Genomic DNA, 27,274 nt, shown 5'->3' on the forward strand with positions numbered 1-27,274 from the left:
TTTTAGTCATAGCTAAACTATATCACAGCAGGTAAAATATTCTACTTTATATCGCATTAGGGTAGAAGGGATGTAAAGATCGGTTAAACTTCTAGCAGTAAGTCGAATTTCCAAGCCACATTTGTAATGCTCCTTAACAGCTGTGCGCCAAATTTCTAACATGTAATGAGGATACTCGGTAGTTCAAAGGTGTGCAGAAGGGCGTGGATTAATCAAGACATCCCCTTTTTTTTTTCTTTTTTTTAGTTATGTGAAACAATTTCGAAAGTTGAACAACAAGTTAAACACGATATGTTTGTTGGTTAGAAATAAATGTTTGAAGAAAGCAAAGAAAGCTATTAAAGGAGACAGAGAAACTAGAAATTGAGACAAGAAGAATGGTACCCTAAAGGGAAGATCAGAAGTTTGAAGGAAATAATTAGGTGGAGGGGAAGGTTAAACTCAGTAAAGGAGACTTCGAGCGTTGTAGGAGGACAGATAGGGTTGAGGACGGAGGTCTGTGGAGACCGTAAAGAAACCACTTGATAAGTGGTGAGTGTTTGTCCAGCAACTGGAATTCTCTAATAATTCCTGGCAAAACCTCTTCTTTGCAGGTTCCCTTGAGTCTTAAAATGAAATTTTCTTACAAATACTTTGCTTGACAGATCACGAATCATTGACGGGGGATAAACATTTCTTAGAAGAAAAATTCTGCAATGTAGCGAGTAAATATGTTCATGAGTATGTATACAGTTATATAATATATATCTATATATATATATATATATATATATATATATATATATATAAATTAGTATTATAACAATGGCTCATGGCTTGCATACAAGTTGTATTGGCGAAGGGATGTGTAGGATGTGCCAGGATGCCCGCACATCATAAACATCGTTGTATAGGTGTATTTATTTTTAATTTACATTCTTCAATTACTATGTGCGCCGCTTAGTTTTCGACATCTGTTTGGTCTTACATGTCAGTTTTTAAAATCTGCTTGTTCGTATATGTCAGATTTTGAAATCTGCTTGCTCTTTTATGTCATCTTTTGAAATGTGTTATCGCTATGGTGCTAGGTAGTCGAAGGTCGTACATTTTAAACATTTATTGCGTGTATAACTTCTCAATTACTGCTCACGCTGCGTGTTCTGGATAATCATTTCGAGATATCAAAATTATGCATTGACTAAATCTATGGGGATACTTATGTAAAGTATGTAATATAAATTTAATTAGGAGATTTCTATGACGTTCCTGGTCAGGCATCCTTATAAAAAATTTAAAGAAAACATTAAGATGTCATGGTTTTTATCAAGTTTCTGAATTTGACATTATAAGCTCAGTTAAAAATTTAAGGAGGGGCAAAGTTTTGTGATGTAACCAAATGCCAACAGTATAGTAATTTTAACCTGGGAGAATGACCGCCTTGGCCCCAGTACCTCATCATCTGCCCTAGATACCCTTCATAAATCCAACCCAACAGTATTTATAGTCAGTCGCCTTTGATGACTGTCATATGTCACGTAGATGATGATCGTAGTTGTCTAATGACATTGGCCATCAAGATGATTTTTTTCTTTTCGTCCTCATAATATCAATAACGAGGACAGTTGTTTGTGTAACTGCGTGTTTCATATATCAAACTATTTTCTAGCTCTATAAATTAAAGATGCAGAAATTAAACGGGCCTACATTTTACTAATAAAGGCAGCCATCTAGTTTCTGCTGTTAATGGAGGTGCTAAAAGTCTGAACTTTCCACAGAGCTTTACTAAGCAAATGTGATGGTTTTAGGTTTTCGATCTAAAGAAAGTCGGTCTTATGTATTATGAGTTAGCTTAAAAGACTAATTCATTTGGCTGGAGTTTCGAAAGTAAACGTATGAAATGCAGTGAAGAACAGTTTCCACAGTAATTTAATGGACATATGGATCTGATAGTGAATAATGAGATCTGATGTAACAGATCTTATCTCCCATTTTTCAGTAACTGCGCTGCAAGCCGCAGCTGATTTTTCAATAAGGACCTTACAATTAGAATATTGATAATTCATGAAACGATGTGACCACGCAATAGTTACTATTATTACTTTAAGTGGATATTACATTTCATATTAATTATTAGTCACTGGCTATGGGAATGGGTTACTTTAATCCAATTACCAGTTACGTTAAAGGTATTAGTTTAAGTTTCCTTATTCAGGGTTACATATAAGCAGATTTGCATCTGTTTCAACTGGATATAGGTTGTGGATGTTACATTCGCATCTCTTGCCCTGTAAAATTGTTCAGAGGTCTGTAGGATGACCTTGCAAATAATCCTTTGTAGAGCTCGTGTGTATTGCGGTGTTCTGCTTGAATTGCTACCGTGTTACGGTTTTATGTTGGCATGAGAATGATATATAGTATAATCAATGTGGCAAAGCCAGCCTGCCAGCCTGCGACTCGTGATTCATATCAGTTTGAAGCCATGCTCAGTACACTTTCTAAGTACTTGAAACAGCCGCTGCACGGCTGCCAAATTCATCGGAATTAAGAATCCGTTGACGCTTATCAGACATGGTGTTCGCTGTTAATTTTGCTCCCGTGCTGTTCTGGTTTTCAGTTACTTATAAAGTTATTTGTTTCTGGGATTTTAAAACAGACTTATTAAGCCAGTTTTTTAGGTCTGTTGTGACTGTTTTTGCTGCACGCGTCTCTAAAAGGAACAACTTATTTTTAGCCTTGCTTAATTGCCTTGTATCAATTATTTATACTCATCGTTAGGTGCATTTTTCTTTTGATGAAAGTAATGGCCAATGATTATGCAGTTTCTAACTGAGCGTTACAGTTGGCTTAGCTTTGAATATATAAATAAATACTTCCCCTCGAGAGTCTTAGTTTTCCCATAAGATTTTATTTATGGAAAATAGGCACAGCACTATTTTTGCTCTGTGAAATAAGTCCTGCATTTCCTACTACCGGTAGACAATCAATTATATAATAGAATAGATTCTTTCATCACCACATGTATACGACGATGCCTCCTCTCTTCATTTTTCCACAGTTTTCCATGATAGTAGTTTAAATAATTTCATATTTTATCGCTTGGTATGTGTCAGATTACTTGGCAAATATATACTACGTACACATCTCTCTGTTTGTACCGTAGCTTTCGTCAGTTGGCGACTTGATTCATCAATTAAGAGTTGTTGCTTAAACTAGACAAATATCAGGGCAGTAACCCAGTTGTTGCTTAGTAGTACAGTGTTGTTTCCGGCGAAGGAAAGGATGGAGCTGACGTGTAATTAAAGGTCTTTGGATGCGAAGCTGAATTTCATTGTGCTTACCAGAAATTAAGGCTACTATACATTTATCCGCTATTAAAAATCAGGCAGTGTTATTTTCAGTGTATTCGATTTAGGACATACTGTCTTCAGATTGAAAGCTTAAGTAAAAGTGAATGAATGTAAGAATATATATATTATTTTCCCCCTTTAAAATGTTAGCATCAGTAATCAGGTATATTCAGTAAAAAGGAAACGTGCAAGACAAAGTCAAATAGAGCCGTGCAAAACAAGTCTCCGATTTCTAGTGGATCACGGTGAGGTACGCGTATTGATCTTCCTTTCGCTATGAGTGCATTGCGAGGACACCATAACTTAAATTCCGGCTTGGTCTGGTTGTGACCAGATTCTAAGGAAGCTTCATGGATAGGTATAGTAGCGTTCTTATGACTCCCCATTGCCATGGTTCAAAAGGCGCCATAAATCTCTGCCAGCTCGAGCAGGATAAAAGAGAATTGTAACGTAGGTTCTTCCCGCTCCTGCCCTTAACTAGAAGTTTTAAAGGTGAATGAGAATGAATTAGTGTTACTATGGTAAGGTTGGGAAGTTTCTATGCTTATTTAATCAGGCGAAGCTATACCTGGGAACACGGATTCTGATATTCTTGAAATCTGTGTAATAATTGATGACGGCCTTGATCCACGACTCGGGAGCGTCGTTCGGCGACCACGCCTTGCGACGATGATATGGCAGAGAAAGACATTAACCTCTTAGCATTGGGTGGGGTCTTGTTAATCGCCAGAAGCGTTAGAAAAACTAGACTTATTAGGTTAGGACACCGTAGGAGGGTAGAGCCGTCAGTGCACCTCAAGTGGTACACTGTAAGCATTCCCGTAGGGGGATAGTGCCGTCAGTGCACCTCATTCGGTGCAATGTAGGCATTACTTTAGGTTCTTTGCACCCTCCCTTCGGCCCCTAGCTGCAACTACTTTTATTCCTTTTACTGTACCTCTGTTCATACTTATCTTCCATCTTACTGTCCACCCTCTCCTTGCAATTGATTCATTGTGCAACTGCGAGGTTTTCCTCCTGTAGCACCTTTCAAACCTTTTACTGTCGATTTCCGTTTCAGCGCTGAATGGCCTTAGTTGTCCCAGTGCTTGGCATAATGGCAAAATCTATTATGTAAGCATTACTTAGGGGTTTTGCAGCATCCCTTCTACTGTACCTCTGTTCATATTCTCTTCCTTCCATCTGACTTTCCACTGCCTCTAACAATTGTTTCAAGGTTCAACTGCTTTGAGGTTTTCCTCCTGTTACATCCCTCAAACCTTCTCACCGCCAGTTTCCCTTTCAGCGCTGCTCGGTTCGCTTCCTAATCCTTCAGCACACTTACTCTTATTACGTCTCCATTTTCGTTAGGGGTCAGCTCAATAGATTTAATGTTTGTTAGATTTATATTTAATTTATTTTACGTTTGTATTGGTGCGGTCCCGACATTAAAAATTAAGTAGTTTGGGTTTTTGTTAATGACACGTTTTTCCCAGTATAAAAATTATTCAGAATTGATAATATATAGGGATAATTAACGCAATATTTTACCACTGGTTTAATTAACTATGTTGATAAGTACTGTATTTCGTAATTGTTTTTACGGCAATGAAAGAGCGAAACTTGTTTCAGTGAACCTTTGAGTAAATAAAATTCTTTGTCCCTTTCGTGGTGCAGAAAGTGGATGACAATTTTTTTACCGGTCAATTTATAGTTTTGAGTAAATTGATATTTTGGTTGTTGTTGGAGATTAAGCTGACCTTATGCCAGCACGGGCTCTTGCTCATAGAACACCCCTTAGAGATTCTTTGGCACCACATAGACTGGGCAATGTAGGTAAATGCATAAAATGAAGACTCGTGTTAAGCTCTTTAAAATATTATTGCGTCTGCTTTGTCGCATTTCTAGTTTCCTCGGAAGCACTGATGAAATTTGGCGCTAACAATGCACATTTAATTTCGTCAAAATATAAAGGTCATATTTGTTCTGACGTATGAGTTGACGCCTTAAATGTGAGGGCCAACCCAAAGCAATTTCTTTAGCAACGAAAAGGGCCTTTAATTGACTTTGTCCTTTTTAATAACTTTACAACAAATATTTCCTAATCTAATAATCCCAAGATGGAGAATTAAATTGGGTATTGTTTAAATACTGTTTGGTAAATTTAAGCTTTCCAAAAAGGATTGGTTCAAATATTATTTCCGAGGTCTCGTTTTCATTCCAGCTCGCTGTGATTTTCTTATTCCCTACGATATTAAATTTGGAGATTGTGACCTGAGCTTTTCAGGTTATGGGTTTTCGCAAAGCTGGAAACTTCTGCTTGCAGGTTATGCCAGATTTGAAGATACCCGAACAGTACTGGTCTAGCATAGTGAGGTATGTTACGAGAATGGTGTACGGAGAAATAAAAATTTTATTTCCATGGACTTTGATTATTGCTTCATGCGTCCGCACACGTAACAAATTCCTTATTCAGACTCAGCCAATGGGCCAATAATTATAGTCTCTTGTTCCTCACTTTTATCCGCCTTATTCTGTAGGAAAATCTTCTCATATGAGTTTTTATTATTATTGTTGTTGTTGTTGTTGTTGTTGTATGGCAATTTTTGATTGAACTAGCAACGGTTAATCTGGGCATATATTAAGTGTCAAACTCAGTGCAGGGCAAGAATATTTTAGGATCTTGCTTTTTGCTGTTTTGAGAAATTGTAACTGAATATTTACTTATGGAAACTTCACGGACCCACATAGAAAGCCAGAGAAATTTACCAAACTCGTGTGTACGAAGATAAGGGAACGAACAAAATAGCATGAATAGGTAAAAATGTTCTGTGCACATGATACCCACATTATACTATTGTTTTTAAAGCAAACGCTTAGAATAAATCTCCTGTTACTCAATCCACTTTCCGTATTCCTAAAGAAAAGTACCAATTTGCAGGATTTGTGTACATGGTTAAGCCTGTATTGATCTGGGGTGTAGATGGGACTATTTGAATTATTTCATTTGAATATACTGGAAGAAATGTACTCTAAGTTTATGACTGAGCTAAAAATAAGTAATTACCTAATCCATTGAGTTTTTTAATGTTTATACGCGCAGCCATCACTAATCTTAATTGTATATGAGAATATTACTCATATTATAGTGTAGGTAAAGGAATCATTTTCATAGTATTTTATAATTTATTTACGGTAATGAAATGTCTTACATTTTTTATTTTATTTATCAGCAAGTTAACCATCAGGTAGCAGTAGCACGAGAACTCCATTTCTTGCTTCGTATAATGGCTAACACTACAGAAAATTACTCTCTCTCTCTCTCTCTCTCTCTCTCTCTCTCTCTCTCTCTCTCTCTCTCTCTCTCTCTCTCTTGACATCCGATATTAATGACCATATCGTGGGTTAACAAAATTGGATGTGCAGGGTTCACTGCCCCGTTGCATTTCACAATTGGGTTGCGTGCAAGGATCCCTTGATTTTAGTGTACTCTTAGACAGCGTTTTTTCTCTTGCTTCGGCTTCATTGATACTCAAGTTCTTGGAAAGTTACACAGGTGTCATGGCAGATTTTCAAAAAACGAACCCCGGTCGTTAAAATACCTCATTTTCTTTTTGCTACACCTTTACAGAGACCTTTACCGAGACTTATAAGTCGATATTTATACTGGTTCTAAGTAGTAATTCTGCAACACTTGGAATTTAACTTTCGCAGAAGAGGTGGTATTCGATCGTCTTTCTAAAGCCGGTATTCAGCTTTGTCAGCAAATAACTATTAAACTTTGTTAGCGAGAAGGAATTCAGCGTTGTAGTGGCTAAGGACTATGACTTTCCCCAAAGGCGTGACTCATTGTTGTCATGGGGCGAGAATTGAACTTTGTCATCGCACGTGATGCCATAGGTTATGAGTATAAAAACTGGGTGTTTGTGTTTGCCCCGAGCTGTTATCTACAGGTGGTTCTTCGACTACCGAATCAAATCCTTGGTATGATAATTGCATCATTATGATAACATGCCACCAGTGTCATTAGCTGCTCCATGCTGGGCTAGTTCGATCGATAGATTTATTGAACCGAATCTTACTTAAGCCGGAGGTTATTGGAAATTTAGGACAAATGGTAGTAAGAAAGTAGTTCCTAAATGAGCTTGGCAATATAACGACAATGCTACACAGAGTAACTTCAGGAAATTTCAGGTTATAGAGATCGATTTTGGAGTCACAGAGAGCTTTCTTTGGCACGCTATTGTTTCAGACGCCCAGATAGTTACTTGAAGCTGGCACGTATACCTTTGTCTTTGTACTCGTAGCCGTCACAAGATAAATTTGTTCATCTTAAATTCACACAACCTTGTATGTTGTTTCTTAGAAATTTCATATTTTAAGATTACTGATGGGTTCCTAGTTTTGTTTTTGGTTTTCACGCTTGGTAAGTGCCAAGAAGCTGCTTTCGTTGTTCACCAGTAGAATTTGTACATTTTATCTTTATACCTTTACAGAAATTCTCATCGATTAAATATGTGGCGTATCTTCATTACCAGGAGTTCCAATATGATTACGGTCTTGATATATTCAAATATTTCATAAATTAGTGAACCTCAAGAAGTGCACTATAGGTATTACTGAAGGGTGTTTGCTGCGTCCCCTCAGCTCTTAGCTGCACCCACTTTTTAGTCTTCTACTTTCCGTACAATCCCGTGTCCTTTCTTCAGCCCCAATCACTCCCGGGAGTGTCTCGGTGTTGGATTGAAATGGTGAATTTCATAGAATCAATCAATCAATTGCAGTTCACCTACTATTAGGGTTTCCGTATTCGAGGATGTGAAGGAGAAATCAATGGAATATTAGGATTTCTATGGAATTCCTTTTGTCCGTATAGGAATTGATGGTCTTATTACGTCAACCCAGAGGCTTTATATATATATATATATATATATATATATATATATATATATATATATATATATATAGTCTGTGCCTGCCTGCCTGTCTGTCCATATGTTTATAATTGGGGTGAGATCCCCCATTATTTAATTATCTTATTGCCATGGTAACGTAAGTGTTTTGAAAAAGCTAAGAGGCACTTTCTGGAATGTTTGTTTGATTGTTTTTTTTTAAGTCCTTGCAATAACCATTACAGGAAATCGATACAGGACAATTTATCGCGGACGTTGAGTCATTGATAAATGCACACAGTATGAAAAAGTTTAATTCTGTTCATTTGACATCGCGATGAACCAGTTCGAACCAAAAACTTCATTTGTTATATACATGCAAATTTATTTTCATATGTAGCAACTGGATGCAAGTTTTGCCGGGTAAAGGTCACGCCTTTTCTCTGGAAAGGCCACAGCCATTCCATGAAGGAATCGGTAAATAGAACGTCTGTTTTACTAAAGCGACGAAACATCACGAATATTTCATTTTTCAAATAATTCTTGAAATCATGGTAATGCGTAAGAGGTTTGCACCTGTTTGCCTCCAACCCTTCCGGTGTTTCTTCAAAGATTTTATTTTCACGATTTTCGGTGCATCATTATAGTGTGAGTTTACTTCAGTAGTACTTTGAAATCGCATTCTGAAGCAACTGATGACACTGTGCTAGGCTACTTCCACTTATCCCAACGAATAACAGCTCTTAATGTAGTGTTGTCTCATGAATTCTTTACAACATGCTATCTTTTTCCGTTTTTGTCAGTGTGGCCTCTACTTCATTACTGTCATCTCGGTAAATTTAAACTACAATGGCCACAAAGTATTAGTTAAGTGTTCAGGAACACCTGAATGGAAAAATATATTTTAATGGTATTCATATATATCCAATTATGATGAAACCAAGCAAGTGATATCTCCGCAAGTGTGACGAATGCCAATTAATTTTTATAACTAGGAGAATTATTTGCTTAACGTGTGTAGTCACGAAAATGGCCATGCGAAGAAATACCTCATTCAGCGTTTTTTTTTTTTTTAATACTATTTGGATGTCAGGCAGAGAGGCGAATTTTTTCTACTTGTAAAAAAATCACGATGAGGGTTTTTTTCTGCCAGATTAAACGCTAATGTTCAATTAGAAATGGAGATAAAATAATGCTATATTCATCTTTGTGTCAAAAATAACCGTATTATAAACTTGAATAAGTCTGAAATCTTGTACCAAGAAAAGTCTCCTAAGAAACTCAAAATTGTACAATAATAGAATTTGTTGTTATTAAAGTAACCCTACCATGATTGTAAATGACGATTATTATAAACTTTACAGTCTCATTATTTATGTTTCGAGGGCAGCAAATCTGTTGTTAAAGATGAAATACCGTGTTTGGTGTGACTTAGGTGGTATTGATATTCATTATTTTTCTTTCTGTTCTTACTGACTTTCTGGGCTACATTCCTGTTGCATATATTTTACCTGAAGAGGAACTTAGTGTAGCCCGAAACTGTAGTGATTATTCTAGTTGGAAGAATGCCGCGAGAAAGATTTTTTTTTCATTGCTGTGATGATGCCAATGCGATAAACCAATAAGCTGTCTCAGTAATTTAATTTGAAGATGACGTGACCTTTCATGGCAAATTTTTGCAGATAACTTCAGTTCCATTTCCATTGCCGGACACTTTAGAGCTATTTTCGGACTAGGAGAGACATTTTCGTATAACCATTGTACATTTTATCGATGATCGTTACACGCCTGGGAATGAATCTGTATAATAGACGACTTAAAAGGTTACTAGGCCATATTCCTTAAAACAGCATATCGAGTGAAAACTTTTAACTGTTACTTTTCTATTTTTGTGCGATGAATGTTTTAAACGGTTTAAAAAAGCTTTTCATACCTGCAGTGCGCAACTCATGGCCTTTTTATAGGTGCGAAATTGCAGTTTTGCCTCAGTTCTGAGCGGATTGTACCCCAGTTTTGTGTGGTAAACTGTTTGACAAGGAAGGCCACGTTTCATTTGCATCCCATGACAAGGTAGACGAACCTTTTTCAAGATTGTGTTTTGAGGGTATTAAGAACTAAAGAAGTCTTCGTTATCATTTCATTATAATCCATATTGTGAAAATCAGCAGTGATTAGCCAGCGGAAGTGGCACATCTATTATCTCAGAAGCTTTCACAGTTCTAAATGAAGTTTCGGCTGATGAGGGAAATTACTTAGGAAATTTTGTAATCATAGTCAGTAATCTACTCACAGGAATTAGAGAGAGGATGATGTACAAATTTGCTGATTCAGAAATTCCGTTCGTTTCAACAGAGTGGGGACTTCGTCAAAACCTCGGAATTCCTGCCCAAAGGTACCGTTATTTACAAGGACTTCTTGCCGTCAGTGGACCCCGACCATACTACTTGCTGCTCTAAGAGCTACGTTTCCTTCAGGTAAGTCTCTTGTGGTAAATCTGAAATGTGTGGCAGCTAAGTACTAGACGCAAAAGTATGATTGGATAATGCAATCTGTGCAAATCGGGTAGCGTTTGTGTATGTGTATTTATATATATTTATATATGTATGTATTTATGTATATATTATATATATATATATAATAGTATTATATATGTATGTATATAGTATGATGTATGTATGTATGTATGTATGTATGTATGTATGTATGTATGTATGTATGTATGTATGTATTAATTCAAATATTAAGCCACGATAGCCAATTTACGTCGTTCTTTTTACCCTGCGAGTAATTAACACTCAAGAGGACTAGGAACCCAGTCCGTATAGTCAAGGTCTATAGGCCTTGTGTATTGTTAATATAAAGATAGTACGTAATTGACTAACTGTGCTCGGTACTCAATGCTTTGTGTACCAGTCCCAAAAGGAATCTCAAATCCTGGTCAGGATAGTTGCAATTATTATATTTCCCTTTTGGGCACAAACGATTCCCGGGATACAGAGATTGCGATGTCAACGGCTGTTAGTGGCTTATTATTTACAAGTATTAAATGTCATTAGCAGTGTTTTTGAGATATATATGAATATAAATTACTAGAATAATAAGATGTGGTATTAATAATGTAATGAGTAAGTAAAGATACAAAACAAAAACGATATTTTTCCTGTAACAAAAACATTTAGGAAAAATCTGCAAAATAATTTATTATAAGAACAAATTGGTCTCCCAGGTTCTCATATTTCCTGGAGGATCTGTCTGCGAATTGCTTATATTTACGTTTTCAGGGAAATTTACACTAAGTTTGTAGTATATAGAATAGATGAATTGTATTCATTATATTTATGATACATTTAAACTTTCCTGAAATATTTTTTCACTGGTATCATACATCAGAAAAGGAGCTTTATTTAACTTTTGTAAAAGGAACATCGTAAAATGAGATGTGGCCTTCCTCTTGCTGTGGATATCACAGTGGCGTTTCCCCCCTCAAGGAGTCTTCAGAGTAGTCGATATCGACCCCAGGGGTAAAGGAGATTAATTCAGGGCGGACATAGGTGTCGATAAATCCCTGGGGTCTGTTGAACTTTTTGGCCCAAAGGCTGACATTCATATGAGAAATCTAATATTAGTTGTTATTCATCGGTATTGTAGTCTTGGAACTGTAGAAGATCGTTTCAGTTTAGTCTCGACTTCATTTTAAAAATCTTTTGTGGCAACAACACTAAGTATACTGGTCAGGCCTTTTTCACTTCTGTGTCACCAGATGGTTCTCAGAGAGGAAAATTAAGAGGAATAACGAATGAATTTTGACCATTTAATATAGTTGATTTATTTGTTATCATCATTTCATGTATATGTCGTGCTCGACGGACGATGAGGGATAAAAAATTTCACGAAAGGGTCGATGGTCTAAAATTTTTAGAGGCCCTTATAACTATCAAGATACCAGGGTCTTTATTCCAGAATCTCTCTCTCTCTCTGGAATTAAACACCATATGCTACAAGGTTACAAGGTTATTTCCCAGTTGTTTTAGTATTTGTTGTTCATTCATGTTTGTCTCTTATATTCACACAACCGATATATTTCTTTTTTTTCTTACATTACCTATAGTGTCAGTAAAAACTCGAGTATGAGGCTCATTTTTTTTGTATTCTGTATTTTTAGGTATTATATTGAAATAATTTTATACTTTTTTAAAATCGCGATTTCTTTAGAATTACGTGACCATAATTCATGTAAATTTAGAAGACAGAGGATTGTGTTAATAACGCAGATAAAATCAAGACTAACCTAATGAATTGTGGCAATGTTATGAAGACAGTTGTGCTTACACTTTAGACATACGAGTATAAAAGTATCCCCAAACTTTTTCAACGCTGTCTTGCTTGGTTAAAGGTTAATCCATTTTGCCTCCTATATTATGATCCTGGATGTACAGTATTATGAATACCAGTCTGGGTAATATCCCTTTACAAATGTTAAACCGAAGGCCAAGGCCAGTGTCTAGTCAATTTATAGATGTGTTGTGAGGTAGAAATAGCATAAGAGGTTACTGACTGGTTCTCTGTTCCTTGGAGGGTTGGCGATCACGCATGAAACTTCGATATTGACTGTATGCTGCTTCAGATGTCGTTGGCGGTTTGATGATGGCATTTTACCCGTAGGTCTTGCTTGTTATGATCCAATTTCCAATGGAAGCATGAATAGTTAAAACTTTTTTTTTCTCTGGTATTTTTGTACTTCCCCGGTTATGTAACGTTTGGCGGGGCCAGAAGGGAGTAACCATCGACTTTTCTCCGCTTTACGTAGATACCACAAGATTTAGGTTTCAGTAATACAGGGAATTATAAGAAGAAGAATGTCAGTGTACTGTTGCCTCATTAACATTGCGCTGTAAGCTGTCAGTATAATTTTTAACACTATCCTGTGATATTAAATAAATAGGACAAATTACAGAGTTAACGAGTGGGTACTAGCTTGTTCCAGTATGGTTGTTCTAAAAACGAGGTTTGAAGGAGCACAAACTGTTTACCGAAGGTTACGTTTCTTCTGAGATAAGTGATTGCATGCCATGAGTTATTGACTGACTATTGTATGCTCTTTGTTCGGTTAAGAGCAGTATGTTGCCCGAGAAATCCACGGAGCACGCGGATGATTTAAATGGGTTGGCTTTTTTTATGAACTTTTTCAATAAAAATACTCAGTTACGTTGTCACTCCAGAATTGCTTGAGTGCATTTTTTCATCTTCTATTAATTTTGCTTCGAGGAACGCACTTCATAAAAAGAATGTAAGTCTGGGTATTGATTCGTGATACCTTTGTCATCTAGAAAATAAAAGAAACAAAACAAAAGAACATCGTTTTGAGAGAGTTTTTTAAAATGATTTCTTGTTAACCTAATTCTTTCACTACACGTTAATACAAGTACTGTTCTTCATTTCTCAGCGAAATTGTGCAGGAAGCAAACGAATGGTTAGGTAAACAAGAGAATTATGAAGTCGTCAATTGCGAGAGTATCATCTTGCCTCAGTCCAGCGAAGGCGACCCTGTTGTTCCTGATTCGTGGCCAATATCCAGACATCTTAGGTGAGTTGGGTTATTTTTTATTCTTATTAAATATTTACAACATGACGACCTAATTTATGCCTATCATACGATCGATTTTATCTTTTCATGGAATCGCTGATTTCATTTCAAGTTTTTTGGTCAGTGTAATATACTGACGTATATGTGTCATTATAATAGTTGCTCTGGCACTGAATTAGAGTTTCTATTGGTTGTTGCATTTTTTAAAAGGTTATCATAATTTTAAGTCCCAGATGGCATTTTTGCCATAAACATAAAAAAAATATTGAAGTATTGAATGTCATTTGGTTTTCATTCTTCTCCCTCAGAGGTCTGAGAGTGTGGATAAAAGCGAACATGGGCGATGAAACTCAAAACGAGTTGCAGCAGAAACTGAAATTCCGATACCTCATAAGTTACCGTGACTTTAGTCCTATCTTCGACAGGAAGAGTATGTTCAATAGCAAATACGAAGATGCAAGTGTTTTATTAGAGCGTATAAACAATTACTTAGCCGATAGGTCGACAGCAGCTCGAGTCATCAGCCTTCAGACTTTGGTGAGAACAGCGGCCGTTTGGTGTTACGCCTTTATTTCTCTGTTTGGTAGTATTATTTCTCTCTCTCTCTCTGCTGCTGCAGTGCCTTTTATTCTATTAAATCTCTCTGAATGTAGAAGTTGGAACTATCTTATTTGTTTTGATGAGCCACCCCACCCCCACCCTCTCTCTCGTATAGCGTGGCGTCTTTTTTTTTATTGTGAATGTTCGTTAGTTTGAACGTAAGGCCAAATATAAGAAAAAAATTATTGATGATAGTTACAGCGGATCAGGGTGGTTTTCTCCATTGATCACGCCTTTTGCTACCAAAATAAACTTTTTCTCTTCGGTTTACCCTACCATTTGCCTTGGTGTGACGTCATGTCTAACCTTTATAGTTTACCATGATAGTCCATGGTACATTACGCATGTCTTTGCTCTTTTCTGTTACTTTTTTCGTATAGCGTTACGGGATATTTCATTTCACCTAAGTTTCTCATTCTTATATCTTGTTGCATTGATTCAAGGACACGCCAATGGTTGGCTTGCTGGACTTGGATGTCGATACGGAGAAATCTCGAATCTCCTTTTCCCAGCATGGCTTTACAAGGTAAGAGTATGAGGCTGATTTGTATGGCTTCCTTACTGCTATGACAGTATTCACCAGCTAGAAAGGGGGAAAGAAGAGGTATATTTCTTTGATAATTCCTGACCTTATTTGTTTTTGTTTTTCTGATTTGTGAGCTATTGTAATTTTTTTTTTTATGTATTGTAGTTTTATCTTAATAATACTGTAGTATGGCTGAAAAAAATAGATTTAGATCTACAGTTTTATGAAGTTTTAGCCCAGACGGATTGCCCTTTACGCTCTTGCAAGTAGTGACATTTATTCTGTGAATGACGCCGAATTGTTGAAAAAAAAAAAAAACCGACACATTGACAGGTGGTTGATACTCTTTTTTCGAGAAAGCGGAAAATGAGAATTAGGAATACTAAATGCCCACATTGGTATGTGGTAGACGATAGTTTAATATATAAAACTTAGAGTTTATGGGTCTAGTATTTATCCGTCTTTGTGCAATGTACATTCATACGTAAGTTCAAGTAAGACAGTCTGATATTTATTTATATGCAGTGGCATACACTGTAATTTATATTGTGATCTTGATAACAAATGGTTACAGCGTTATATGGTGTAATTTGGGTGAATAAATGTGTTCACCTATTTGAGATGTTCATGTAAATGCTGTTTATTCAATATTTTTAAAATGATGCAGAATCTTATAAGCTGAATAAATAGGATTGTGGAAAAGGGATTATGTATGAAATATTGTGCATTGTTGTTCAGTTTTATAATTGTGTTGAATGATACAGAATAATCTAATTATAATACATCATTAATACTCGTATATGTGAGTCATGTACATAAAGTTTTGTAACTGGATGAAAAAACTTTGTTCTGACATTTGTATACATTACAAATTTTCCAAATGTATTATCGTAGGAAATTTTTGCTAACATGTACAGTGGAGATTTTGTTACTTACAATCTCATGTCTGCCAAAGAAGTTTTTCATGCATTATTTATCGTACTTTATTTTCTCTGTACTTTGTGAAATGGGTTTGCTTTGGATGCCAATTATTAAGAGAGATCTCAAAGCACGGAAAACAATTTCCTTTCTCATTCCAGGGTAGCCGAGTCAATTCTGCTTACCCGCGTTTAGCAGTTACACATTTACCTGAATAAATTAACCGACAGAAATAGTTTACAGGAATTACTCTTAGATCTCTTCCTCCATTAGTACATAACAAATAATGTAGCATTACTGGTGTATCTTTACATTCTTACATATCATTTCGGTGAATAATCAAAGCATGTTAACCAGTGATGCAAGTTGAAGTTTTTTCATTCAAGCAACATGCAACTGGAAAGACACAACCCGTTAGCTGAATTTCAGAAATAAGCAAACCTTGATTTTTGTACTTATGTCAAAATTTAAATGTGTAAATAAATCTTTTAAGGCATAACTAGTGTGATGTTAATACATACCTTTACTCAGTGTATTTCCTTACTTCCTTAATGCATTTTCTAGGTTTTGTCGGTCACTACGCCTGTTTTCTGTTACAAAATACAAACGAGGCACCCTGGCCACTATTATTCGTCAGCCTAAAGTAGCCTTCAGAGACTTTGCACCAAGTCATTCCTCTGGAGGGTAATGTGGAACTGTTTTCTTATGGAGTGCTCTATATTGCAAGGTCCAATATAAAATAGTTTAACTCATGACATAATATTTCATAGTTTTTAAGCAGTAACAAGGTTTTTGCTACATACAGCACTATAAATATAAATATTGTTTAAAATTTTTATATTTATGAGGTTTTAAGTTTTTCTATACGTATTGCCCTAATTTGGTTTTCTCAAGTGTCTGGTTAAACTAGTGTATTAACACTTTTCAATACATTGTACTGTTTTCATAATATATTTACAGACATGAGCTACTTACTGACGTCGTAAAGAGAGCATTGCAGTGGACAGCGGAGAATGACGTCTCCATTCTTAATGTTCAGGTAAACGAATGCTTTGCCTGAATGCAGACTTTTTTTTTTTTTTTTTTATTGAGGGGGACTACTGCCATTGTGTAAAATTTACTAGCAAAGTGCTTGTGGATAACGATGCTAGCTTACACTTTGCTTAATTGGATAATTGAAATATTTATCTACCATGAATCATGATTGATCAAAACTTGTACTATAACAGAAGTTCCAGCCACAACTAACTTTGTTAGATATTATAATCATTACAGTGTCACCCTTCTAGTAATCTGTCTATCTGTCCTTCATGTACTAACCATTTTTATTATAATTCTTTTACAGGTCCTGCCACTAAGAGCCGGAGAAAGCAGCACTGCATCCTCCACATGGTTATTAGAAAGTCCAGGTCATATCCCTAACAAATTCACTTCTTTCGTTCGTGTTGTGTATGTGACCTCCCCAGATGTCAATGATCCTCTGCTGGAGAGTACCACAGTGGAAGTTGTCCATCAAGACGACAATGAAAATGAAAACACTGCTGGTGATGAAGAGAACAATGATCCTACAGAAACTACAGAAGTAAATGGTGATACCGAAAAGAGTGAACCTACGGCGACCAATGAAACTGAAGGTTCAGGTGTGTTAATTGAAGGTGAGCATTTTACACTCCTGCACGTTGCAAAGTCTATTATTGAAGAGAACTGTTGAGAACTAAAGAAGAAAACTATTGAGAACTTTAGGAAGCTGTGAGTATTATACATAAATTCACTAATGAACACTGAATAGGTAGATAATAGGTAGTCTGCATAGCTCCATATTCTGATAGACTACATTGTAGAAGTTTGTTCAATAACTTAATTATTGTTAAAATCATGCCAGTGTCTTGTAGAATACCTTTTATATATACATTACTTGCACAATTTATGACTGTAATGCAGTGACTTTTTCCATTATAAAATAGGCATTACGAACTTTTCATCTGTAAATCACAGAAATTATGAATGTTTCATTTTTGCCATTTTTAATTACTATTGGTAATTAGTTTTTTTTTTTCAACAAATACCAGGCTATTCAGCCACTTTCCCAACTTATTCCCTAGTTTTAAGTGTGTGTTTTTAACGAGCCTTTTCCAGGTGTTTCTAACTGTCACTGAACAGTTCATTTAAAATCTGATCATAGTGTCATTGCTTTTTCCTCTCAATCCTCTCGTCCCCCTATGGGAACTGAAGATGAAGAGGAAAAAGAATTTTGCCTGAACATGAATTTAAAAAGAAGCAAACTTCAACGGCCCTTGGAATATTTATTTATTTATTTTTCCAAAACAGGCCTGATGCCTCATTTGAGATTTGGCCCTATTTTGTTGTTTAACAGCTTGGCTGGGTACCAAGTTGCCCACCTTACAGTACTTCACATAGTAAAATAGGGTACTGTAAACCATATTTGCTGAATCTAAGCCAGATAAAACTTAATTTTTTTTTTTTATGAAGATGCCTAGCCTACAATGTAACTTAGGAAAAAAACATTACAAGTATATGTATACACAGCAGAAATGAGGCAATGACAAGGAAAATGGCTGATATTTTGAAAAGGTGTGATCATAGAATGTTAAGATTCTTGGCAGGAGTTTAAGGTTCATGACAGGAGTATGGTTGGAAGATCGTTTTATGAATGAGGAGTTCGAAATACATTGTATCAAGTGGTTGGAGGAAAAAACAAAAAGTTTGAAAGATAGATGGCTTGAATAAATCATGAAAAGGCATTTGGAAAGTTGGTTAGAAAAGCAATAGATATAGAGGTAGAAGGAAGAAGACCTGGTAGGGGTCTAGTAATGAATATAAAATTTAGGCCAAAGGCCAAGCACTGGAAACTAAGAAGTTATTGTCATGGAAATATTTATGCTTTTTCTTTTATCTTACATTCCACACAAAGGTAGTTTCATAGTGACCTATGATTGATTGATTTATAGATTTTAGGCATATATGCCAACCACTGGCACAACTGTGGCCATTCAGCACTTAATATCAATATAATTAATTTGGCTAAAATTCATTTAAACTATGAAAATTTTACCACAAATCCAGTGAGCTATGTCTACTGAATGTAATAATGTCCTGATAGTTACATCACTGGTTTTCCATGTACATATTTTTTATACTTTGCAGTAACACCTTAGTACAGACAGCAATATATTGTCAAAAATAGACTTAGAAGTAAATCTGGTTGTTTTCTAGAGTTGATAGCTGTACTGTAGAGCAGAAACATATAACAGTATAAGTGTCTGTCTAGACAGATAACACAAAATAAATATTGATTTATCACTAAAGTAAACAGCTGTAGGGTACACTACTAGTTTTAGTCTTAGATCAAAGTGTTTACAAAATTAAATATTTTTGTGCAGTATTATGACTAAACAGTTTTTTCATTAATCTGTTAATCTGCCCTAAGTTAAATCATGTTATCTCACAAGCGTTAATTTCCTTTCTCACTTAGATGTTGCTAGTGTGCCTGGAATGGTCACTCCAAGGGAATCAAGCTTGGACTTGGATAGTTCCAGCCCTTTGCATGGTAAAGTATTCACTCCCAGGGTAACTGAACCAGGTAAGTTAAGCTTCCCCTAATCATTACACTTATTTGAATTTTTTAAATGGTTGTATAGATAGTATATGTATTGCATTAGGGATGAAATCCAGAAACTTTGGCCTAGTCTATTCAGCTACACCATTAAATAATGAAATTATAAAAAGTAGAGAGATTTATAATGTGGGGCTGTAGCTTAAAACATTATATTGATTATGTTGAGAAACGCTTTTAAAGACAATAGTTAAATACAGGAACCTAAAAACAGTATGGACAAATAACTTGACTTCTAAAGAATCTGGATATTTTCAAATCCACAAACAGAGGGTATTGTTTGTTTGTTTGTATGGTGTTTTTAGGTAGGGTACAAAAAAAATAGCTTGATGAAATTTAATTACTTGAATTGCAAAGTAGGAGTTTAAATACTATGTGCACAAAGTCAATTCAGTCAATATGGGAAAATTAAGAATTAGGATTGCATAATTAAACAATAGAGCGTAGAGTTCGGAGGTGCTGTACTAGGAGCCTAAGGTTTTGTGGACTATGTTCATCCTTGGTAAAAATTGTCTCTCTGCCTGTGAAATAGTTATGAGAAAACCAAGGCCAAAATGTCTCTTTATGTTTTTGTTTTTTCATTAAAAACAAAAAGAGGGAAATACCATCAGTCAAGTCAGTTCCCCAAAATAACAAAAACATAGTGCAGAACATTCAACTAATTTAGCAGTTCTGTTGTCTTTATTGATTGATTGAAATTTTGGTCTTGAGGACCAAGCTCCAGAACCCATCAGGATTATTCAGCACCCTAATGAAAAGGAAATTTATAAATTAGAATGATTAATTATGAATAAGTGAATGATAAGTGTTCAAATGTAAATGTAAAAATGAAGAATGATGATAGATAGAACCAATAAAAAAATTATCATCAAAATTTTATATTTAAACTAGACATACTTTATAAAATAAAAGTATGCCCTCACATTTCCAACAGAACCTACATAGAGAGGTACAGAGTAGTAATATTGGTTGAATTCATAGAATTAATAGACTGTGCAGTAGAAAAAATATCTGGATGGGCTTGTAAATAAAAAATGAAAACATATAGAAGAGATTAGTATCTCCAATATCAATGTCGTAATAAAATCTTGTAACTTTAATTTTCTAGGTGGTTTCTGTAAAAAGGCAGAATGGGAAACTTTGAATATGACTGTAGACAGAATAAATTCTTGGACAGCAGCTTCACAGGGAAATATATTGACAATTCATACTCAATATGTTTATTGTAAAGGTATGTGCTTATATATTGTTTTTAACAGCTTATGAATGTTTAGAACTGCTTATACAGTACCAAGATACCCCAGTGTAAAAAGTTTGGTGACTGTCTGTTTGTATCAGGGGTATCATAATGTTATAACTATAATTTAGCCATATTTTCAGATGCAATTGAAATTTGTAGCTCTTGCGTTATATATGATTTTGGAGGTCATATCCCAAAAGCAGCTGTTTTACTCTGTTCTAGTCAAGTAATTCAGATATGAATATTATATTTAGTTATTTGTGGCAGACACTAAAACTTGACATTTGCCTTCACTAATTTTCAAAGAACCCTCTGAACAATTAATACATACTACTGAACAATTATTACATACTCATTTAAGAGCTTCATTAAGACTAAAAGCTAATCAGTGGGTTGCAAAGTATGTGCAATTCATAACTATTTTTACGGCTTATTTGATGTAAAGACAAAAAATTAAATTCCTTGACAAGGATTTCTATAGTTAATTCCCGCTAAAAACAGCTGAGCTTTGTTTATAAAGGAAAGGATAAATGTAGTGTATATTTTCTAATTATTGATTCTAAGAGCTCACAATTATTAAATATGTTTAAAAGTCCTGTAAGTGTACAAGAAGCCTTAAATTTTTGTACATGAACTTCCCTGACAGATATATACTTAGCTATAGTCTCCGATGTTCCCGACAGAATTTCAAATCTCGCGGCACACGCGACAGGTAGGTCAGGTGGTCTACCTTACCCGCGCTGGGGGTGGCGGATGTACGAACCACTCCCGTAAGCTTGTCAGATTTTTCTCTGTCGCGGGAACGATAACAACTGTTGTCGGTTCCTCTCGATAGTTTTTCTTTGATTCTCGCTTGCCTGGAGTTAATTTGGACTTCTTTTGGTGAGTATTCGCTTTGTTTGGCTTGGCATACGCTGATTGTGGACCGGTTTGATTTTGAGTTTGATTTTCTTTAACGATGTCTGATCTAGAATCGGTAGTTTAAAACTTCGGTGTTGTTAGGGTTTGCGTGAATGAAGGATGTAAGGTGAGGTTGCCGAAAGCTTCGGTAGACCCCCACACGGTTTGCATGAAATGCAGGGGGAATGATTGTGCGTTTGCTAACCCTTGTAGTGAATGTAAGGGATTGAATGAAGAAGAATATAAGGCTCTCTCTTCTTATGTTAGGAAGTTGGAACGTGATAGAGTGCGTAAGGCTCCCTCTAGAAGTTCTAGCAGATCTAGAATGAGTGAGTTGGATGTGGATCCTAATAGTAACTAACCGTATAACTTAGAACCTTCTTCCCAAAGTTGGCAGCCCCAAACCGGCTCCCCGCACCGAAGCCGGAGATTCGCCTTCGGAGGCGGCAGCTCTGAAAGCCAAGAATCGTTCTGTGGATCAGAAGATTCGTCAGTTGGAAGGTAAGGAGAGTGTTAGTGATCAGTGCAGTGTCCCCAGTGTTGTGGAGGGTGCGTCTGACCGCTCCTTAGTGCCTCTAGGCCTAGACCTCTTCCAGCTCCCCAGTTCCAGTGGAGTAGGAAAGTCGAAAGCCGCAGGAGGGCTAGGGAGAGCCCCCACCGGTCAGGGCGTCCCCTCGGCAGATCCTGAAGTACGCTCCCAGGCTGCCTCGGATCGCTACCAAGAAGGGAGCCTCCTACGCCATAAGCTTCTTCCTCTTCCGTCGTCTCCCTCTCCGAAGAGAGGTTGAACTCCCCGGATGCGTCGCGCCCGTTGAAGAGGGCTTGGAAGGCTCCCTGCAGTCCTTTGCTTCTAGTCCGGAGGTTTTCCCGGAAGAATCGTCAGGTGGAGGCGAAGAAACACAAGAAATCCTGTGATCGTTCTTCTTCTCGCGCTCCGCACTCGGCGCCTGCTTCCGAGGAAGAATTAGAAGATTCTCCTACGAGAGTACTCGCGGGACTTCAAGCTCAGATCACGGCGCTAGCAGACTCTCTAGCAGTTTAGATCACGTAGGAAGAAGGACGTTTCTCTTCCGATCAAGAGATCTAGGCGCCGCTCTTCAGAGGATCGTTCTCCTTCATATGGGGAGGTTTCGTATGAAGGGTGGGGGCTCGCGTGAGCGCCCTCGCTCGCGGGAGCGCCCTCACTCGCCGTTGAGCAGCCCTCGCTCGCCTGGCTCTCTTTCAATTTCAAGGCGCCAAACTCGGATCGGTTAGGACGCTCTAGGAGAAAGAAGTTTTTCTCCAGATTGGATTCCCGCTTCCGGTAAGCGCACTGCACCTGCTCATCACGCGATTTCTTCAACTCCCTCGCGTGAGACTTCTCCTCAGCAGCCTCAAGATTATAGAAGGCGCCCTTATACAAGTAGGCGTTCTTCTTCCAGATGTCACTCTCCTCGAGTATCGGATGTGACTTCTCTCCTGACAGGCATCTAGAGTCTGGTAGAGTCGTGGTGCATGATAGACGGCCTACTGTTAGCCGCTCCCCGCAAGGTAGGCGCCAAGAGCCTACTGCACATAGCTCTCCTAGTAGGCGCTCGGTCTCTTTTAAGGGGCGTCCAATACTCCTGAGTTATTCTCCTAAGGGCATACAACAAGGAGTCTTTCAAGCGCCCCCTTCTCCGTGTAGGTAGGCGCTCTCCCGCTTCTAGGCGCACTTCTCCTGACCGTTGTCTCTTGGTAGGCACCAGGAATCCCGGAAGCGCCCTTCTCCAAGTAGGCGCTCGTTAGTTTGAAGCGCCCTTCTCCTGAATGTTACCCTCTTGTTAGACGTCAAGAGTCTCGCAAGCAGCCTTCTCCTAGTAGGCGCATTTCGCCTTCCAGTCGAACTTCCGTTGATCGTACGCAACTGGACAGGTATGGAGAGCGCGCAAGCGCTCTGCTCTCGATAGGCGCTCTTCTCCTGGCAGCCGCTCGCCCCAGGATAGGTGCATAGAGTATAGTAGGCGCTCGCCTCCTCGTAAGCGCCCTGCGGATGTTTCCGAGAATTCTCGGAGTAGGAGCCCTACCTCTCCTTTCGGCTGAGATTCCGTATACCTCGAAGAGGGAGTCTCATCGTATACTTCCCAGATCTTCTCATCGTTCTCCAGTGGATGTGAACTCTTCTAAGAGAGGGCGTTCTCCAACCTCTCGCTCAACTCCTGCTAGGATCCCTTTCGTCACCTAAGGATCTTCCGCGCTCGCCTCGACAAGACGTCCTAGAAGGTTCGGATTGAGGAACCGAACACTTCTGCTGCTGTCTCTTCTTACAAGAAGCTTACAGAGCTACTTTTACAAGTTTTTGGGGATTCCCTTACGCCTACGGCTCCTTCTCCTCACTCACTTTTTTCAACGCGAAGACAGCGAAGAGTTCTTCTTGTGTGAGGATGAAGCCAACTCTTTCTATGAAGAAGGCACTGAGGAGTTTTGGTTCCTGGATGGCTTCCAAAGAAGAAGCGGGGAAAACGATGTTCGCTTTTCCTCCTTCGAAGTTATCAGGACGCGCTGGTTTCCTGGTACGAAACAGGAGAGCCCTTAGGATTGGGTCTACCGTCTTCGGCTGATTCGGATTTTTCGGCACTGGTAGATTCGACAAGGAGAACTGCCCTTAACTCTGCTAAGACGACTTGGGCAATGAACGAATTGGATCATTTGCTCAAAGGTATGTTTAGAGTGCTAGAAGTATTTAACTTCCTTGATTGGTCGTTGGGAGTCCTAGCCAAGAAAATTGAAGTGCCAGAGTCAATTTCACCAGATGATCTTATGTGTGTTTTGGTCTTGTATGGACAAGTCAGTAAGAGACGGAGCGAGTGAAATCGCCTCCCTTTATGGGGGCAGGCATCGTGAAGAAGAGGTCGGTTTACTGTTCCTTCTTAACGAAGTCGGTCTCCCATGCTCAGAGTTCTTCTTTGCTGTTTGGCTCCTCTGTCTACTCAGTTGTTCCCGAAACATCGAGTGCAAGACATTTCGAGGTCACTTCGGCCAAAGCCACCCAGGACCTTTGGCACAGTCGGCAAGAAAACTCGCCCTTCCTTCCCTACCAAGGCTAAGAAGGAAAAGGCAAGTGTTCGAGAACCCTTTCGAGGGGCATCTTCATCAAGAACCTCTACGTTTAGAGGTCGTAAACCTTCAAGAAGGGGTAAGACTTTCGCCAAGTCTGTTAAAGCCCCCAAATAACTTGCAAGTCCTTCAAACAACGGTGGGCGCCAGACTCTTAGAGTTTGCAGAAGTCTGGGCCCAAAAAGGGGCGGATCCTTGGACCCTTTCTATTTTGAGGAGGAGGAGGTTTACCCTCATCCCATTTCGTCGAAAGACCTCCCTTGACGACCATCCCAAGGGAACTGACGGCCAGGTACAGAGACCCCATCATGAATCAAGCTCTCCATCTAGCAGTAGATCAGATGCTGGAGAAGGGGCTATCGAACTAGTGACAGACCATCATTCATCGGGCTTCTACAACCGCCTTTTCCTAGTTCCGAAGTCCTCAGGGGGATGGAGACCGGTGTTGGATGTAAGCGCCCTGAACTTCTTCGTAGAAAAGAAGAAGTTCACGATGGAAACGCCTTCATCAGTGCTGGCAACGCTTCGTCCAGGGGGGACTGGATGGTTTCCTTGGATTTTCAGGACGCTTACTTCCACGTACCGATCCATCCTTCCTCGAGGAAGTTTCTCAGATTCATGATGGGGGGGAAAATTTTTCAGTTCAGGGCTCTGTGTTTCGCCTCTGACGGCCCCTCAAGTGTTCAACGGGGATTTTGAGGAATGTGGCTCAATGGCTTCATTTGAAAGGGGTGAGGATATCCATGTACCTCGACGATTGGCTAATAAGGGCCAATTCAGAAGATCGTTGTTTGAAGGACTTACAAGTAACTTTAGAATTGACGAAGGCTTTGGGACTTCTCGTCAATTTCAAGAAGTCATCACTAATTCCCGAGCAAGATGTGTGTATCTCGGGATACAGATGACCTCTCTGAGTTTCGGGCTTTTTCCCTCGCAGGAAATAGGATAGCCCGAGGATTCGAGAGAGTAAAAAACCAACCTTCTTAGGGAAAGAAAGTATGCACAGTGAGGGAGTGGATGAGTCTGCTGGGACACTCTCCTCTCTGGAGCAATTCGTTTCCCTAGGAAGGTTGCACCTGAGACCGCTCCAATTCTTTCTTCATCAAGGAATTGGAGTCGTCGTTCTCAGGATTTGACGTTCTCCCTGTCGTTATCCCAGGACATCAAGAAACATCTCTTATGGTGGACAGATCCCAACCTCTTTGCGAAGGGACTGTCTCTTCAATCACAGACCCCCAACCTGGTGTTGTTCTCCGACGCGTCGGACATGGGGTGGGGTGCAACTCTGGGAACCAACGAAGGTGTCCAGGTACCTGGGTGGGGGACCAGGTAGCCTGGCACATCAACAGAAAGGAGTTGATGGCTGTGTGGTTGGCTCGGAAGGCTTTCGAGCCCAAAGTCAGAAGATCGGTAGTGCAGGTCAACGCGGACAACACTACAGCTCTGGCATACATCAGGAAACAGGGGGGGGGGGGACGCATTCCTTCTCCCTGTACGAGACAGCAAGAGACCTTCTTCTGTGGGCAGAAGAAAGAGGAATCAAGCTTCTCACCAGGTTCGTGCAGGGAGAAAGGAATGTAAGAGCAGATCTCCTCAGCAGGAAAGATCAGGTCCTTCCCACAGAGTGGACCCTTCATCTGGATGTATGCCAGAGCCTGTGGAAGTTATGGGGCAGGCCACACATAGACCTCTTTGCCACTCAAAGAACAAGAGGCTGGGATCCTTACTGCTCTCCGATATCGGATCCAGAGGCAGTAGCAATAGATGCTCTTCTTCTAGACTGGAACGGACTCGACGTCTACGCGTTTCCCCCCTTCAAGATCCTGGGGCTAACTATCAAGAAGTTCGTAGAGTCCGATTCAACGAGAATGACCTTAATCGCTCCCTTTTGGCCGGCCCAAGAATGGTTCACAGAGGTACTGGAATGGTTGGTGGACCTTCCAAGATCGCTCCCGCTAAGGATGCGATCTACTCATAACAACCCCAACTTCGGACAGGTTACCACAAAAATCTCCTCGCTCTCAGTCTGACTGGTTTCAGACTGTCCAAAGTTTGGTCAGAGCGAAAGGCTTTTCAGCAGCAGCTGCTAAAGCAATCGCAAGAGCGAGGAGACCTTCCACCTTGCGTGTATACCAGTCAAAGTGGGATGTCTTCAGACGTTGGTGCAAGAGGAAGAACATTTCCTCTTCCAGTACCTCTGTGACCCAAATTGCGGATTTCCTTATTTTGCCTCAAAGAAGAATGTCATCTGGTTGTGTCAACTATTAAGGGATACCGCAGTATGTTGGCGGCGGTATTCGGCATAGAGGCTTAAATATATCCGATGATAAGGACCTGCATGATCTTATTGATCATTTAAAACCATTAAGCGTCCTCATGTAGTACCGAACTGGAATCTAGACGTAGTCCTACAATTCCTTGGATCGTCTAGATTCGAACCTCCTGGCTTAGCCTCTTTCAAGGACTTGACGAAGAAGGCTATCTTCCTTTTGGCCCTAGCTACAGCTAAAAAGAGTGAGTGAGCTCCAAGCTATTGAGGGCAATGTAGGGTTTTAAGGAAGATTCTATGGTATGTTCGTTTCTTCCAAGTTTCCTTGCAA

The 27,274-nt window shown here is 38.7% G+C and overlaps 1 protein-coding gene across 3 annotated transcripts in view; it reads left to right on the forward strand.

The window, feature by feature from the left end:
* LOC135218878 (uncharacterized) overlaps positions 1-27,274 on the forward strand; it is an 82,195-nt gene that overhangs the window by 30,036 nt on the left and 24,885 nt on the right. For 2 of the 3 annotated variants that reach the window (XM_064255459.1, XM_064255351.1), the window contains exons 2-10: positions 10,550-10,671; positions 13,641-13,781; positions 14,090-14,318; positions 14,825-14,907; positions 16,390-16,509; positions 16,786-16,864; positions 17,171-17,480; positions 19,319-19,426; positions 20,568-20,690. In XM_064255459.1, coding sequence (XP_064111529.1) covers positions 10,550-10,671; positions 13,641-13,781; positions 14,090-14,318; positions 14,825-14,907; positions 16,390-16,509; positions 16,786-16,864; positions 17,171-17,480; positions 19,319-19,426; positions 20,568-20,690 — 1,315 coding nt within the window. The remainder of the gene's footprint in view (positions 1-10,549; positions 10,672-13,640; positions 13,782-14,089; positions 14,319-14,824; positions 14,908-16,389; positions 16,510-16,785; positions 16,865-17,170; positions 17,481-19,318; positions 19,427-20,567; positions 20,691-27,274) is intronic. The other variant, XM_064255404.1, reaches the window with a different exon arrangement.

The sequence above is a fragment of the Macrobrachium nipponense genome, chromosome 11 (assembly GCF_015104395.2).
Source record: "Macrobrachium nipponense isolate FS-2020 chromosome 11, ASM1510439v2, whole genome shotgun sequence".
In the NCBI taxonomy this organism is placed as follows: Eukaryota; Metazoa; Arthropoda; class Malacostraca; order Decapoda; family Palaemonidae; genus Macrobrachium; species Macrobrachium nipponense.